General features: G+C 33.8%; 1 protein-coding gene across 1 annotated transcript in view; it reads right to left on the bottom strand.

Annotated features, from left to right (window-relative positions):
• The window catches only part of slc14a2 (solute carrier family 14 member 2), a 33,059-nt gene that overhangs the window by 11,134 nt on the left and 4,056 nt on the right, over window positions 1-17,869 (bottom strand). Inside the window, exons 7-8 of the mRNA XM_056457151.1 lie at window positions 16,023-16,170; window positions 15,810-15,942 (exon numbers count right to left, since the gene is read on the bottom strand). Of these exons, the coding sequence (XP_056313126.1) occupies window positions 15,810-15,942; window positions 16,023-16,170 (281 nt within the window). The remainder of the gene's footprint in view (window positions 1-15,809; window positions 15,943-16,022; window positions 16,171-17,869) is intronic.

The raw sequence follows: 17,869 nt of genomic DNA, 5'->3' as shown, positions 1-17,869 counted from the left end.
ATATCCTTAAAATCATGAATCTGTCTGCCTGTAAAACTGGATGAAAAATTCTTTAATGGCTTATAATATACTCTTTAAAACAAGAAAAACAATGCTGAATAGATTTAAACAACCACTGCAGGAAATGCAAATATCTGTATGTGACAAAACAGTAAAAATATACATAAGAAAAGGGATCTACCTGGTTTCTTTACAGCGGTGATGTGACAGATTAAACTGACTTTGCAATGGCAATGCTTAGTCAACACGTGATAAGACTTTCTATTTTTGTCTGGATGTGGCATGATATCCTAGTGGGTCAAACTCTAAACAAGGTTTGTTTTAATGTAACCTCAAGCTCTAAACATTTCTATTGATCACAGAACAGAGAAGACCTCTCTCTCCTTTAATCAAATTTTAGACTTATTAAGTGTATTGGTATACACTGATATAAATGTCTCCAACAAATACAATGTGTTCTCTGAACTTAACTTGGTTACCATTGTGCTGTTTTTTTTTTTTTTTTACAAAATTAAATTAACAATAAATACAAGTGAAGTATAGGGCAACTGGTTAATATGTTATTGCACTATAAAATATCTGTTCAAAAGTAGTTTATTATTTAATTTAATCATTTATTCCAGTGTTTTTAAAGTTGAATTTTCAGCTTCATTACTCCAGTCTTCAGAGTCACTTGTTCTTTCAGAAATCACTCTAACATTAATTATTATTGTTATTAATATTATTATTATTAATGGTAATGGTAATAAAAGCAATAACGACTGGAGTAATATTTTCATTTGAAACTACACACAATAAGAAAGCAGTTATTTAAAACTTTAATAAATATTTGAAAAAATTATTTATGTTTTTACGTTTATTAAATTTATATATATTTATGCAGGGAGAACATGCAAACTCCACACAAAAACGCCAACTGACCCAGCCGAGGCTCGAACCAGTGACCTTCTTGCTGTGAGGCGACAGCACTGCCTACTGCTCTGCCCCTATATATACAGTTGAAGTCAGAATTATTAGCCCCCTTTGAATTTTTTTTATTATTATTTTTTTTTTATATTTCCTAAATGATGTTTAACAGAGCAAGACATTTTCACAGTATGTCTGATAATATTATTTCTTCTGGAGAAAGTCTTAGTTGTTTATTTCGGCAAGAATAAAAGCAGTTTTAAATTTTTTATGACCCATTTTAAGGTCAAAAGTATTAGCCCCTTTAAGCTAACTTTTTTTTGATAATCTACAGAACAAACTACTGTTATACAATAACGCCTAATTACCCTAACCTGCCTAGTTAACCTAATTAACCTAGTTAAGCCTTTAAGTGTGGTAAAATATAATTTACTGTCATAACGGCAAAGATAAAATAAATCAGTTAGATTAGACAAGTTATTAAAACTAATATGTTTAGAAATGTGTTGAAAAAATCTGCTCTCCGTAATATATATATATATATATATATATATATATATATATATATATATATATATATATATATATATATATACACGTGTGTGTGTGTGTGTGTGTGTGTGTGTGTGTGTGTGTGTGTGTGTGTGGGAGAAAGGGGATATGTTTTTTTCTTCCTGTGTTTAATTCAATAGACTGCATATCACACTGCTATAATAAACATGATACAAATTTTGATTTCGAGGAGTCTATTTTTTAAATCATAATATTCTCTGCATCCTGATCAAGGACATTTTTGACTAAATAAACATTGTTCTTTTTTTTTAGCAAATTAGCAAACATTCATCCACATCAGTTAAAAAGCACCAGGTTACCTTCGATCCATCCAAGCTTGTATGGGAAACTGGAACTTATTTCTGGACAATTCAATGTTTTTAAATTAATCAAGTTGGTGCTTTGTTTCTGAATAAATAAATAAAATGGTAACAGTTTATTTTGATAGTCCATTTGAATATTAGTAGACTGTCTGCTTAATATCTGTTGATACTGCTCCTTCAACAGACATGTAACTGACTATAAGAAACTTTGCAAGTACATGTCAACTTACACTAACCCTAACCTCAATTTAACAATCTACTTAAAATCTAATGAGAATTAGTTGGCATGTAGATGCAATGTAAGTAAAATTCAACAAACGGACCATCAAAATAAAGTGAGACAAATAAAATAAATCTCTTTTGAATGAATTGGTTGAATGGGTGAATGTGTGATTCACTTATGTGACTTTGCTTCCTCCTACAGGCTGGTTGAAGGTTTTTGTGTCTTTGCATATTTTTGTTAAATGGTGATTCATTCCTGAACGATAACTTCCTGAACAAATAGCATGATCTAGTAATTCAAAGTGCATTTAAGACAGACACTCACAAAATCTGTAAATGAATCTGTTCGTTTAGAAAGTGACTCTGCTGCCACCTATAGTTTTAGTTTCATATATATATATATATATATATATATATATATATATATATATATATATATATATATATATATATATATATATATATATATATATATATATATATGAAACTATTCACATATACACAAATATTGTACAAAAATTATATCAAAAAAGAAACTAAAACTATACCCAGCTGTTATAGTATGAATGCTTTTGTGGCATTACTGAACAGTCTGTGTAAATACAACTAAATTCCATTTCACTTAACTTTTGAATTTTATTGATGAGTATTAATCCTTATTGTGTTAATTTAATACATTTTTGTTAATGTAAGACTACTTAAAAGTCTATTCAATGGGAAAATAGTCACTTAATAGAACATTTTAGCAAAGATTTGTGATTTTTGATGTTATAGAAATTGCCATTCAGTTTTGACTTTGTTTTTCTTTGTTTTTAATCTTAAACATACAACAAGCATTCAAGGTTACGCAGTTAAGAGTTGTTTCTCTTTAAAAGTGTTTATGAAATAACTTTAATCAAAAATGCCTTAAAATGATGAACTGCCATTCATAAAAAAAAAAATCATACCATTCTGCTTCATGTAACTGGACATGCTTTACTGTGGCTTGTGCATTCTATCTACTTATGACTTATGATTTCAGTAAAAAAAAAAAACATACATACACACATACTGTACTGAAATAGTAGAAGAAAATTTGTCCATTCAAATCAGGCCTTAACATTTGTTTACATCTTTAAATAATTATTTCGTTTTGTTTTCTGTTATGTTCCCTGTTATTGGAACTCAACAGTGACAATGGTTTAAAAATAAATGGCCACAAACAAATTACTCTCATAATGAGAGATCTTCAGGTGCCCTGGGCAATGTTCTCTCCCTCTTAGAGATGAATCACAGCTGTAATAAACATCCACTGCAATTATTGTTGTTTCTTGTACCAGGGAAATGAAGATTGTAAGTATCTTTAAAAAAATGCAGGTACACTCCACATTCAAGGCTTCGGGACATTTTATTGCTAAATATTTGGTCGAAATAATGGCAAAGATCTCTCGTTTTATTTATTTATTTATTTATTTATTAATAAACACAGCTCCACCTTCAGGCAGAACACATTAATGACCATTTAGAAGGACACTGCACCCACTGACCACCAGAGGACAGAAAGTTACACTTAAAATGTGACGATCACGCTTCCTAAGTATAGTATGCTGCAAAAATAAAAACACAAAATACTTCTAAAGCAATTCTCATTTAATTACCGTTCTTTTAAAGAAATTTCTGAATAATTAGAGTTTGCTTTATCTTTCTTCAAACCGCATGGTTAATGCATTGCTTGAATTTAAGCCAAAAGTTAAGCAAGAGACTTATTACAACTATCTATACAGTGTTACATGTGTACTGTAGTCAGACCTGTGCTGTTGCAGAAAAAAAGCACCATAAGGCCATTCATTGCTACATCTGTGTATTATTTTAATAGAACTAAGTCAATTGAAATTGATACATGATGACACTCAAGAACAGGAATGCAAGTTTTTATTTTTTTGAAAAGAGTTTGGCAGGCAACTTGATGAGATTTCCATATGGACATCCAGTTTTGTGAGCAAATGCAGTGTTGTGTCCAGACAATTATGCAAACAATGGGAGATTGTGTCTAATTGATAACTAATTTAGCTCTGCTCGACATTTTATTTTATCATGCGCTGGATTTCAACCAATCAAATCTTCCTCATGTCTGACTCATGCTGAAATCAATTAATTGAAGAAAATGCGAGTTTGTGTGTGTGTGTGTGTGTGTGTGTGTGTGTGTGTGTGTGTGCGTGCGTGCGTGCGTGCGTGTGTGTGTGTGTGTGTGTGTGTGTGCGTGTGCGTGTGTGTGTGCGTGTGTGTGTGTGTGTGTGTGTGTGAGTATAAAATCATCACGGTTAACTGAATTGAAAACATGTGTGAGGTAAGCTGCTCTGCCTAATTTCTAACAGGCAATTTCATTAAATGAGGAAAACATGCTTCTTCCTAATAATGTGGCTTATAATGCTATAGCGAATTTTGCCAACTGTTTTAAAATAACCAATAATTATTTGGAGTAGGAAATGAGGTTATAAATTCTGCAGCTTTTTGTCATGTCGGCAAAATGGAGCTGCACATCAAAATACAAGATCTTCTAGTGTGAGTGCCAAAACACTACATTACAGACAGTCAGACCACCTGCACAAACACTTATATATTTGCCTAAAAGCAGTAGTTGAGCTGCCAGGAGGCCTACCAGAGAATGAATACTCCTGACTGGCTTTATTTTTAGGGCAAATATCTGCCTTTGTGCCGTTGCATTGAAATCAGAAGTACAGTAGAGCAACAATTTCACCTTTATAGTTGCTTGAAGGAACTAGTCACTTGAAGGCTGTTTACACTAAGAATAAGAGAAATATTGAAGCATTCACACCAGCAAAAATTACTGTTTTGTTTATTATAATCACATTGTTTAGATTTGTTTACATGCTTGAGCAACACCAAAAAAGAAACACCAATGAAATTGCAATACTCAGGACTCGACATGATAGTAAGTGCAGACATGAATTGTTATGTTGCCTCTTAAAATGGCTGTGCTTAATATTCAGTATGGAAGATAAACAGGGTCAAAAGTATTTAATTGAAATTTAAAAGTTGATTGTGTCATTCATTCCACAAGTTGATCATCAACCACAGAACAACCACCTGAGGAAACCCATGCGAACGCATGGAGAACATGCAAACTCTACACAGAAACGCCAACTGACCCAGTCGGGGATTGAACCAGCAACCTTCTTGCTGTGAGGCGATTATGCTACCCACTGCTCCACCCTATATATGATTCTATGGCCATTGTATAAAAGATGAAACAGTTGATGCAGAATAGTGTGTGAACTACTTGACTGTGCATCTAAAAAAGTAGTTATACTTGTGTTTAAAGGTTTCTATATGACTGGAATGGTTGAATGTGGCATATACATACAAATCTATGGTTTCAACATATCAACATGCAACATACACAACATACATATGCATGCAACAGCTAATAAATTTGGGGTACATGTCACTATATTTGCAAATGTGATGGAATTGTAGGCTGTATTGGCATATATGCACACAAAATCTAACCATATTAATTTGTAAAGTACATTATTATGATATACTGACAAGTCTACACATACTGTAAAAAGCTTTCAGTATCACTGCATTAAGGATATAATAATGCAATAAGGTTTTATAGCACCATAAATACAGAAAAAAAGATTCAAAACATATTTTAAAAGCATAGTGTAAACGAATTCACATGTAAAGTATGTACATTTGGTTTGAAACATGTTAGCATTAAAAAGTTTTGCAACAAGTGTTATGCATATAACCAACGAAGCACTGCCATGAATAGTGTTGCATTTTTTTCAGTACATACACTCTCCTGCAGCTTTATGAAATAGTAAAGCACACACCAAATGCACACTTTAGAATCTCACCAGAAGTAGTAAATCTTCCAGGTACTTCTCACTTACTGCTTTATAAATATTATGAAATCAGACAAACTCCTTGGATGACATTACATTTCACAGAATATATATTTGACATATTTGGATAAAGGAAATGGTTTAAAACAATTATCATCTGACAAATAAAATTGTTTTAAAAATGATTTGAGCTACATACAGTAGTCAACATTTAAAGTGGATCAAAATATTTAATTAAAGTTCTCATAAAACTACTGAACAACATCTATTCTTGTCTGGACAATTTGAAAACGTTTTGATTCTTTAAAAATGTTGACTACTGTAGTTTCTTCTGTTGTTGTTTTGGTGTGCTGTTCTTTTAAAGTGTTTGTTTAATGCTATTTTGTGCATTCACAGTTATTTACACTGTTAAAGAGTTGGACTGTCATTGTCAAGCATGGGTCAAGTTTCAAAACATGATTTGGATGTAACAGAGTGTTTCTTTTCCGAAAATTGCACTCCTGTGTGAGAGTAAAGGGTGGTCCTTTTTTAGCCATAGCTAAATTAACTCTTTCGCATGTAAGTTTGAAATTATAACTGCCGCCCCTACCACCCTGCATTATTTAGAATGCCTTTTATATTTTCGTGGTGACACACATTTAGTTAATGACATGACATGCCGCAGCCCCTATGCACTGCAGAGATTAGAGCTGCTGAATTCTTCAACCCAGGCTCATTCCGAAAACGTACCTCTATAATACATTTCTGGAGACCCCGAAATACATTTTTGTTTTTTGCGAATCCACGAGATGCTGCTGTGTACGCTTTTTGAGATCTTAAATTTCTCTCACCAGTGGCCATTCTCGCCTGCTTACTCATGTAAATCCACCAGAGGCCACTGGTAGACTGACTGTTTGACTGACTGAATGACTGACTGACTGACTGACTGACTGACCCGACCAATTGACTGACCCACCCTCATCCTTCCCTAAACCCAACCAATTTTATTGATTGACCCACCCACCCACTTCCCTAAACCTAACCAACGAAAAAAAAGCAATCCAGAAAAAGAAAACCCCTCGTCTGATTTTTACCACATTTTCAGATTTTACCACATTCTCACCCTGTTATTTACTTGTTTATTTTATTTTTTGGATTCTGTTTTTGTCTTACCTGCTTTCTGGTACCGTTCTTCACTGGACTCGAACCCCGTCGTCATGGTCAACTCCTCTCTGTGTCTCAAGTTCGCCGACGTACATGGCAAGCAAACTGGACAAAACTGGTTACAAGCGGGAAAGCCTGTTTATACAGAGGTAAGCCGTCAGTTGGTAAGCGTTAAAAGGAATGCCGTCATACCGCCCCGTAGCATTCGTTGAAAGAATTACATGCAGCCAAACGTACCTCTGGCTACATAATTGGCGGTCTCCAGAAATGTATATAGGACTACGTTTTATGAATGACCCTATGTTGGGATTTTTACAACACATCTGTTCATCAGGCTTTTTCTAAACTGCATGAAAGTAAGTTCATTTTGCAAAGCACATTATTTTGTTTTGCTAGTAAATCTTTATTAAAATGCACCCCAAACAAAACATTATTTGATCGAAAGTACTGGTACGTTTTTATCTTTGACAAGGTCTGTGCTTGTCTTTTCTCAGTCTGGTTTAGCACCAGCCATTGTGGGTAGTCAGATTTGAATTTAGCAGCTGATCATTTATCACCAGTGTGATCAAGACTGATCAAACTGATTATGTATGCGTGATTTGTGATTGTATGCATCAAATGTGATTGTATGTGAAAGATATTCCCCTGGTTTATTTAGTGATATCAAAGGACATAGACAGTTACTAAATGAAAGGTTTCCACATGGTTTACTCCGTAGATCCGCCAACAGTACACCTTCAGGTTCACCTTCTTTCCTTAAAAAAAAGACCTGAGGGAGAAAATTCTGATGGAGCATTATGTTCTCATTTTGTTTTATTATAATAGAACCTGGTCAAATGTACCTTGTAAAAACAAGTCAGTTTTCATGTAAACTGATTCCTGAACTATAAAACGCATCTATCAGAAGTCCTCAATGAGAGCTAAATCATTGAGATTTAGGGATAGGAAATACCTGAAAGTGAGACTAAAGTTCTTTAAGGTCAAGTCTCAAAGACTACATAAACCACAGGAAGCAGTTCACAAATCCCTTTAATTCATGCTGTGGTCCTGAAACTATCATTGTTGGACCTGTCAATCATTAGTCTGTGCGAGGGTGAGTGAGACGACAACTACTCTCTCTCTTCATTTCTCCAATCTACAATATTGTCCCTAAATTCCATATACATTAGGGCTGGCTATATATGGCCAACTACCTTACTCACACTAGGATGCAGACAGCCAAAGGAGCAGAAGTGGTTTCCAGATGTTGACACAGACAGACAGTAATTGGAGTATGTGATGGCTTCCAGCTGCCATGGAACACGGCCAGTGAATTCTCCAAAGGGAGTGAATGTTCTGTGCCATAACTCACACAGCAAGGTTTACAATAATAATAATAACATACTTTGCCATCTTGTGGGGAAGAAATGACATAGTGATTGCATTATTTTTGTTTCGTTTCATTTATTTCAGGAGAGATATGCAGACGAGAGGTGATAGTGCTGACCACAACAGCATCTACAGTATTTCAATAACATTCCTCTGTCCAAATATTATCACATTTAGGACAGCACTAATAACTCACTTTTTAGACAATCTTTACTTTTTACTTTAGTTTTACTCCTATCATAAGTTTCAGCATGTTATCGTAGAAACTATTTTACAGCCCACATTTTTTTTGGCAGGTCACTTTTATTTAAAGCAACTAACATACTGTAGCATTTCCACTACAAATTTGACCAGTTGGTGCATTCCATTGTCATTGCCACTCTCGTCTGTTTATATGATATTATACAGCAATGCAAAAGCATATTACTGGTTGATTCTTTATGATATTTTACATTTAAATATAATATTCAAAGAGAAGGCACACTGGCTCAGTGGTTAGAACTGTCTCCTCACAGCAAGAAGGTCGCAGGTTCGAGTTGGCATTTCTGTGTAGGGTTTGCATGTTTTCCCCATGCTGGCGTGGGTTTCCTCTGGGTGCTCTGGTTTCCCCCGCCATTCAAGGACATGTGCTCTAGGTGAATTGAATTAACTAGATTGGCTGTAGTGTATGAATGCGTGTGCAAATGTGAGAGTGTACGGGTGTTTCCCAGTAATGCGATGCAGCTGGAAGGGCAAGCGCCGCGTAAAACATATGCTGGAATAATTGACGGTTCATTTTGCTGTGGTGATCTCTTAGTCTTAGCCAAAGAAAAATGAATGAATGAATAATATTCAAAGACATGTAAACAATTTTTTTTTAAAACATTCAAAATTCAAAGATGTGAGTTTTAATGACAGAAAGAACTACAATCTCATGAAGTACTACAGATGTCCAAAAAAAAATGACTGATTAAAATGAATTAAAAAATAATAAACTAAAAATCATGTAAAGTTGTTGGCTGTATTTTGAGAGTATAAATATATTTTAATAAATAATATAATGAAATATGCATTTATAAGTAAATAATTAGGTATTTTGAGAATATAGGGAGATGTTATTGCATCATTTGCTGTGCTACTTGTGAGTAGGTGCTTGCTGTGATTTTCTGATTGGTGAAATTTTTGTACAGCATCATGGGTGACAAATTTTACTATTAAATCATTGTTTAAAAAAAATAAGCAAAATTAATTAGAAAAAAAATGATTAAACAAAAACATATACAACTGATTTACATCCTGGTCTGTCTTTAATGGCTTATTAGTTTAACGGATTTATTATATGAATACATTTTCATTTCCACAAGCCTGCTGCACGCTATAGTACAGCTGTTCATGTTATATCATTCATTATCTGATAATGTTTCATTAATGCAATCCTTTAAACTATATCTTTAATATTGTAGTTTTTGTGTTGGTCTGAAAGAGTCATAAATGTTGAACTGCAACACAGATTTTCTCCACATGCTACATTGAAAGATTTAATGTAATAATTAAATGTTTTAAGTCCAATTTTGTTTTTAGGAGAAACACATATTGATGTTCTCTCCACACTTCACTGTCTTATAGCATGACATCTCTGAAAACACATCTGCTGTTTGCTTGTCAAACTGACTATAAGAGACTATTTGTTTAAAATCCCTCAACAGTCATTATGCCGACAATATTCCTTTTCAGAATTTACTGATGTACAAAAGAACAACAACAAAATGTATGACAGCTGACGCAATAGGTTGCTTTTACATTGTTCATTTTAACACTGCGACATTGTGACAATTGTCTTTAAAGCTTCAACATCCCAGTAAATATCTATATCTAACCAAAGACATGTCACTTGTATAGTTTTGAATAGGGAAAATTGTAACGGTCAATATGGCAAATGAAGCCTGACCTACCAGTATAGGAGCCAATCATCGATCAATATTGACTGACCTAAGCTCTGACCAGACATGTGCTTTTACAACAGTTTTTGTGGTCAACAAACACACTGGAATCTCAGCGAATACTTGCTCCGCAGACATAAGAAATATATCCAGGTAAAGCTTGAAATCTGTACTTTTATGAAGCAACTATACTGTAAAGTATTATTGGTTTTATATACTACAAAAAACAATAAAGTTTTTTTTTTGTAGTCTGTATGAAATGAACGCGAGGTACAGTCCGTCCTGTCAAACAGACATCACATAACAGCAACTACTCAAACACCCACAAACTTATAAACAAAGAGTTGCATCGTTTCTGGAGGTGATTTGCTATCAAGACTAAGTTGTGAATTACTTCTGAAGATCAGTAATTAAACGAAGTAGAAGATTCTGAGGATGATAATGTGTAACTAACACAGCAGTACAATAGGTTTAATTTTATTGCTGATTCGTAATGATAGTAATCGTAGCTTGGCAAACAATTTTGAAAATTTTATGTAAGAGACGTTCCAAAGATAGCCGCCAAGTGAGCCTCTGTAAGATCAGATGGGTTGCAAACCTTACCTGACATGAATTTACAAAGCAACCAGATCGCATAAAATACTAGTAATAATTATAATTCGTCATATTTATTTGTAAGGAACACAAAAATACATTTTAGAAGAAAGTTGAATTCATTTACCGTCAAGTTTAGGATGAGAAAAAGATTCAAATTTAGATTTAAAGGAATGGGTAAAATATTCTAAACACATTTTTACACTTTAATTGATTAAAAGTTCAAAATATTTTCTTTTGAGGACATCAGTTGAATAGAATATATGGCCAGAGTAATTAGCGGTTCATTCCACTGTGGTGAACCCTGATAAATCAGGGATTATGCTGAAGGAAAATTGACAAAATTAATATTTTCTTATGCGTTAAATGCTTCACATATTATATAGATGTTCAATGAAAGCAGCATTGCTAAATGTCATTTGACTCACTGTCTCATGCGATTCTACAATGAATAAACACTTATGAGACCACTACACCTTCTAATCTGACCTGCTTGACATGGCCTTCACAATTAATGCCTTGCCTTGATTAATCACAAAAATCAGCGTTGTCTCGTCACACTGGCAGTTTGAGGGGCAAATGGTTAGAAACCCTTAACATTGACATAGAGCAGATGTTGGCAACTTCCCCAGTTTTACTCTAAATGAAATGGCGGCAAACAGCCAACAACCTGAGCTGCTTTCACTATGAAATTATATGTTTACAATAACGTGCTATTGCTGGGGCACAGGAGTGCAGTTTCTCAAGGAGTGGGAAAATGAAACCAGCTGTGAACAGTCAGGTAGAGTTTGGGTATGAATAAAAAACAATTCTGAGGCTCTGATGGGTGGACAGAAGACTTTGTATCAGACAGGTTTAAGGGTTCAGGTTACATGTTTATTTGTTTTTTTCCTTTTTTAGTTCCTCATGTTTCTTAAGCACTTTTATTGCATTTTCAAAGGATATTTTAGGTTCAAAACAAATTAAGCTCAAATGAGCTCAAAAAATATTTTAGTGCATCCTTTGCTTGAAAAAAAATGAAGGTGAATGAACTTTGGAATATTAAAAAACAAAACAAAATGTGAAGCTTTTTATATATTTAATTTTCCTTCGGCTTAGTCCTTTCACTCATCAGGGGTTACCGCAGTGGAATGAACCTCAAACTTATCCAGCACATGTTTTACGCAGCGGATGCCCTTCCAGCTGCAACCCATCTCTGGGAACCATCCATACACACTCATTCACACTCACACACTATGGAAAATTTAACCTACCCAATTCACCTGTACCGCATGTCTTTGGACTGTGGGGGAAACCGGAGCACCCCGAGGAAACCCACGTAAACGCAGGGAGAACATGCAAACTCCACACAGAAACGGCAATTGACCGAGCCGAGGCTCGAACCAGCGACCTTCTTGCTGTAAGGGGACAGCACTACCTACTGTGCCACTGCATCACTTTATATTTATATATTTATATAGCAATTTCAGTCATATATTGTGCATTATGTATTGTTATTGGTTAATAAATTACTTTTATATGAAAAATAGTAAGTAAAATAATTACAGCAAAAATGTGAAGATGTGAACATCATTATACATTATTGTTGTGCATTATTTATTGTTCAAATTCAGCATGTAAATGGTTAACAAAAATATATAAATAAATATTTTTCTCTTAGTAAAATAATATTTATATTGTTATTTTGTTTAAAGAATGTTTTAATAAATAAATAGTATAGAATTAGTTTTTTAATTCAGGGTTAAATGGGGCCAATTTTGTCGACATTAGTTTGTCGACTTAATAGTACATTTTAACACAACGACACAACAACAACATTAATAAACTTTGAGCTGCAACGTAAAAAAATAGTTTGGGCTAATGTGCGGTTTTGAGAGGGATCTGGATGCAGACTTGGTGCAGTGCAATCTGAGCTGCATCCAATGCTTTTTAATACACTCACCTAAACCCACCCCTTTCCCTACCCGTCACAGTGACGTCACTCATTCCATTAAGGGCGTACTCACACTGCACGCTTGTCCCTCCTCTTGTCTCCCCCGACAGCCCGCACTCACATTACATACAGGCCTGGGCATGCTTACGTTATCGATGATGCGCTGTTCAGGAAGCGCTCTCGCTCAGCACAGTGGAGATTTCTTTAGTTATATTGTTTTAGTGGTTTGATATGCAGCCTTCTGTAACGGTGGTGTGGGAACAGTGATCTTCCCCCCAAAAAATAGCAAAAATTATCACTCGTTTTTCAAACTATTAATCTTGGGCGCCAGACAGAATATCTGTCAAGATACCTGTTAAAGAAAATATAGCACGGCTAGCTCAACCAGTTACAATTATTAAACAAAATAAATAAACAATGAAAACCAGAACAAACCCAGACAATTGCTGCATTTGTCTAAATAAAGTCTTTATTCATCAAAAATAAAAAATACTTTACATTTTTACACACACAAACAAAAGGAAAAAAATGCCTATGATTTCAGGCCAGCGGATTCGTGCCAGAATTTGAAAACTGAGGGAAATAATAATAATAGTAGTAGCAAGGGGAGAAAACAAAACAAGAAAAATAAAATGCGAATTTGGGCAAAGAAAACAAAATAAAACTTTTGCTTCTTACCCACAGAGCGGAGGAGACAAGGCAAATGAGAGGGGAATGTCGAATGTGGATGTGTGGACGCGAAGGATGAGTGCGTCGATGAACCCAGCCGATGAGTAGCAGCCATGGGTGCCTAGCAGATAAATTGGTAAGTTTATTTTATTCAGGACACAGTGCACTTCAGTAACAAGACAGCAGCCTTTGTTCTGTTGATTCGTTACGTACTTTCGCTTTTATTTTATTTTCTCACAGCCAGTTGTTAAGTTTAGTCTTCCCGTCTTGACCCGGTTTCTCTACTGGTTCCATCGCACTGCAACAGTTCAGCCAACTTCACTTTCTTCCGCACACCACATAATGCCCCTCTTCAACTCTCCTCCTCTTCCTTTATACTCTCATCCATTTCCTTTTGCTGTCCCATGGGTGGAGACCAATTAAACAATTTTGACTGTCGTCACACTTCCCAAATTGTCTTTCGGAGGTGAAATAAGCCATTTGGAATTTTGCATAATAACAGAAAGAAATAAAATATTTTTGTGCATGAAGATGTCACTCACACTAGATTAGTAGGTGGATGTGTCCTGCATTACTTGAACACAAAAAAACATCACACATATGCAAATACTTGCTGTGCTTTTGATGTAAATACAAATAATGACTTTATTTCATTTGATTATAAATATAATGGGTAATGCTGCCACCTACTGGCAAGTACTGTATTACATACTAATAACAGTTTTCATTATAGTGATCTAATTTTTATTTTTATTTTTTTTTGTCAGAGCAAGTCCCACAATAATGTCTGGAAAAGCTGGGAGTGAAGTGTTTCCAAAACAAAACAGACATGCGACACTACCATAACAGTGTAGTTATAATGTTTTAAGAGGTCAAATGAATTAAAATCTACTTTTTAAAATGGCTGAATATTTGATGTTTTCTGGGTTTAAAATACGTACATTAGACATCACATTTCCGATTGCAGAGCCAAGGTATGCACAGAAAAATGCTGTTAAAGAGAAACAAGATTGTTATTTGAGGGATTTTTACTCATAATTGCTAATGCATTTCACAAACAACAATGTAGAAATGCAAACAAAACACATTCAATTAAAAATGAAAATTGAAATTGAAGTTAAAAAATTGTTTTTCTTGGACAGTTTTGCAAAACCTTTTTTAACAGTGTAACAGTATGATTGTCAGTACAATAGGAGTCATATAAATATTCCCATGAGCATTAAAATTTTAGTAATTTTAAAGATGGTCACTGGAATCTGGAATGTTGACCAAAAGTAAGAGAAGTGAACTCTTAAAAATAAATGTTCCAAAGAGTAATGCCTGAACAATTTCAGGTTTATTAACCTTTGTGTGTACAGTAAATGTAAAAAAAAAAAATAGTTTGACCACAAAAGTATCAAATGTTTACATTTTATCATACTTTCACTGACAGATTTCTTAACCAGCATCATTCCTCACCATCTACTATCTAAAAATTGTAAGCACTTTAAATTACAGTTTGTTTACATACAGTAATGCCAATATTGGTTTTATAAATGAAAATAAAAACAGTAAAATCTATTAACTTGCATATGTTAAAAGTTTCATGTATCTGCATATTTCTTCGTTCAGTTTTCCCTCCATGTAATTATTTGATTTGCTTGCACAGCGATTACTTTCGACTCAAATTGTCCTTGTTACTCATAATTCATTGAATGGCCCTGTCTATGTTAGTAAATGTTGTTCTCTTCTTTGCATCCAGTATCCATTTTAACAGTTCCCTGACATGAAACTTGGGAATTTATTTTTATTTGAAATTTTTTGCTTAAAAAATATATCACTGGGATGATATATTTCTGTTTTAATAGGTTTCAATGGGGATGTTCTGTTTTAAAGGCCCTAAGAGGAACTTTTTGTACCTGGATTTTTTTAAGAAAGTGAGGGTGAAATAAGAAAAAGGTCAATAAAAACTAAACTAACACAAGTTGCCAAAATGATCACAAAAATAACATAAAAAATATAAAAATGATATATAATCAGGTACCAGGTACCAAAACACTCGTTTCTTAGTGTAAAAATTGATCATCTAAATAATTCTCTCTCTCTTTTTTTTTGTATGTTACAGTTTCTTAATGCAACCATTAAAGGATCTTTATTTTTAAGAGTGAGCTGTGTTTTTTTTTACATTGCTACACTAATGACAATAGACAATGGACTTTTTTCCTGGAAATTGATTGAAATATCTGACCACAGTGAATGTAATGTGACCGCACCTTAATGATGAAGGAAACTGCTGTTAGTTACACAATCAGGAAGGAAGCAGAGGGAATATCAGATCTGAACTTACCACAAGCCACAGCCCAGATGTGTCTGCCACGTGAGAGCGTAGAACATCCCACCAATGGCAATGCAGGCTAAAACACAGTTATAGCCCCACAGGCCCATGTAGATGTTTTTGAATGGCGCTGCAAGAGCCAGACCTGCAAGTAAAGTTACACATTAATCATCAGTGTCTCAATGCTTGATGTTTAGAATGAAATATTGACTTGTGACTTCTTACCTGACAGCATACCAACTGCTGATCCAATAGTTGCATGCGCAAATGTAATGGGTGAGGAGATGAACAGAGCGATCATGAATATTCCTCCTGTCCAAGCATTGTCGCATCCGTATACCTGTCCAATGCCCACAGGGATTGAGCGGAAGAGCTGTTTCAAACGAAATAAAAATTCAAATACATTAAAATATATTGAAATACAGCACATCACATTCTGGTCACAGACAAAAAGTCACAAACCATGTACTCTGAAAAAAATGATTTCTGCAAAAGTGCTGCAAACTATTTACATGGGTTGAATTTAAACAAATTAAATTTAGTAATGTTCAACTTAATTTGTTTGTTTAAATTTAGCCCAAATAAATTGTTTTCAACCACTTAACCTAAAAAATGAGTAAGGAATCATCTTTGAATCATTTTTTTTGTGTTGAATTTGTTAAATAAACTGCTTTTAAACTGCAATTCAAACTGGGTATAATTTAGAAACAGAAAGTAAGCAAAGAACATTCCAGAATTCAGTCTAGCAGGAATTCTGCAGTCACTGATGAGGTAACCGATAAGGACATCTTATGCAACACTAACAGATTTAAATATCGCTAATACTGCAATTGACACTTTTCATTAATTTATTTCACATTAAACGCAATAAAACCATTTAATTTTACAGAATAATTTTTACACTTGAATTTGTGTGATATTTATTTCACACGTTTTTTTTTAATTATTATTACAATTTTTTTTTTTTCATTTTATTTATTCATGACCCTGGTTATAAATGCAAAAATTACCAACAAATAATTTATATAATTACATGATGCATTTTAGCAACCATATCAAAAGTTGTTTCTGAATTCTCCTATTTTCAAAATTTTTACACTTGATTATGATTATGTATACATTTTAAACCATTGCATTTTTTATTTGATTTATTATTCATCTTATTCTCTGTTTATGAGGTTGCAGCCATTTTATTCTTTTGGATCGACACATCCGGTCTCATTCACCTCCATTCATTTTTAGACGTTAAAAACTGCTCGTTTTGCTGCTTGTCGCAAACTGATATTTTCTTATTATATTATTCTACTTTTTTGTATTGTCATCCAAACACTTGTTTGTAGAACAAGTAGTTTGATCTTTTTTTTTTTGCCGTTTATTATTCCTAGTCATTTTTCCCATAGGCAACTGAATTGAAAGTTCTAAAACAATCGCAAAAACAAGAGCACTTCCGCATTGAAGAATACGCTCAATAGGCTATGTATATTTTTTAAGTGACAAAACATTACATAATATTACTTAACTTGCATTTTAGTAACTGGCAGGAAGGTTTACTCATCTCTAATATTTTAAAAGTTTGAGTTTGAAATCAATTGTTTGACATTCTCCTTTAGTAAGTGAGCAGTTCGACTTCCTGTGGCATTTTACTACTTTAGAACCACTCCAAATGGCACCCTCGAAACAACATCAAAAGTACTTTTTTAAAATAAAAAAACACGTATACTCTACAAACGACGTATTTAAAATGAGCTAAAACATCACAATTCTTGAGATTTATTGGGGGAGATGACTTAATTGTTTTATGTTCAATCCACTTAAATTTGGAAGTTGGTATATCGATTTGTGTTGGGAAAACATGTAGGAATTGTGTGGAAACCAGCACTTTTTACAGTGTACAAATTGGTTTGATGTAAAAACTATAATGTGCATTTGACATCCACACATTGATGCCTAATTAACCACCAAAATAACAACATTAATTATAACATAAAAATGTGTTCATCTAAAGCCTTTGATTACAAATTCACACTGGATTTTATATCCCTAAAATGCATGTAAACTACATTGCTGTTAAA

Source organism: Danio aesculapii, chromosome 5, assembly GCF_903798145.1.
Source record: "Danio aesculapii chromosome 5, fDanAes4.1, whole genome shotgun sequence".
NCBI lineage: Eukaryota > Metazoa > Chordata > Actinopteri > Cypriniformes > Danionidae > Danio > Danio aesculapii.
Note: the sequence above shows the minus strand (reverse complement) of the source record. Positions and strands in the feature narration are given on the sequence as shown.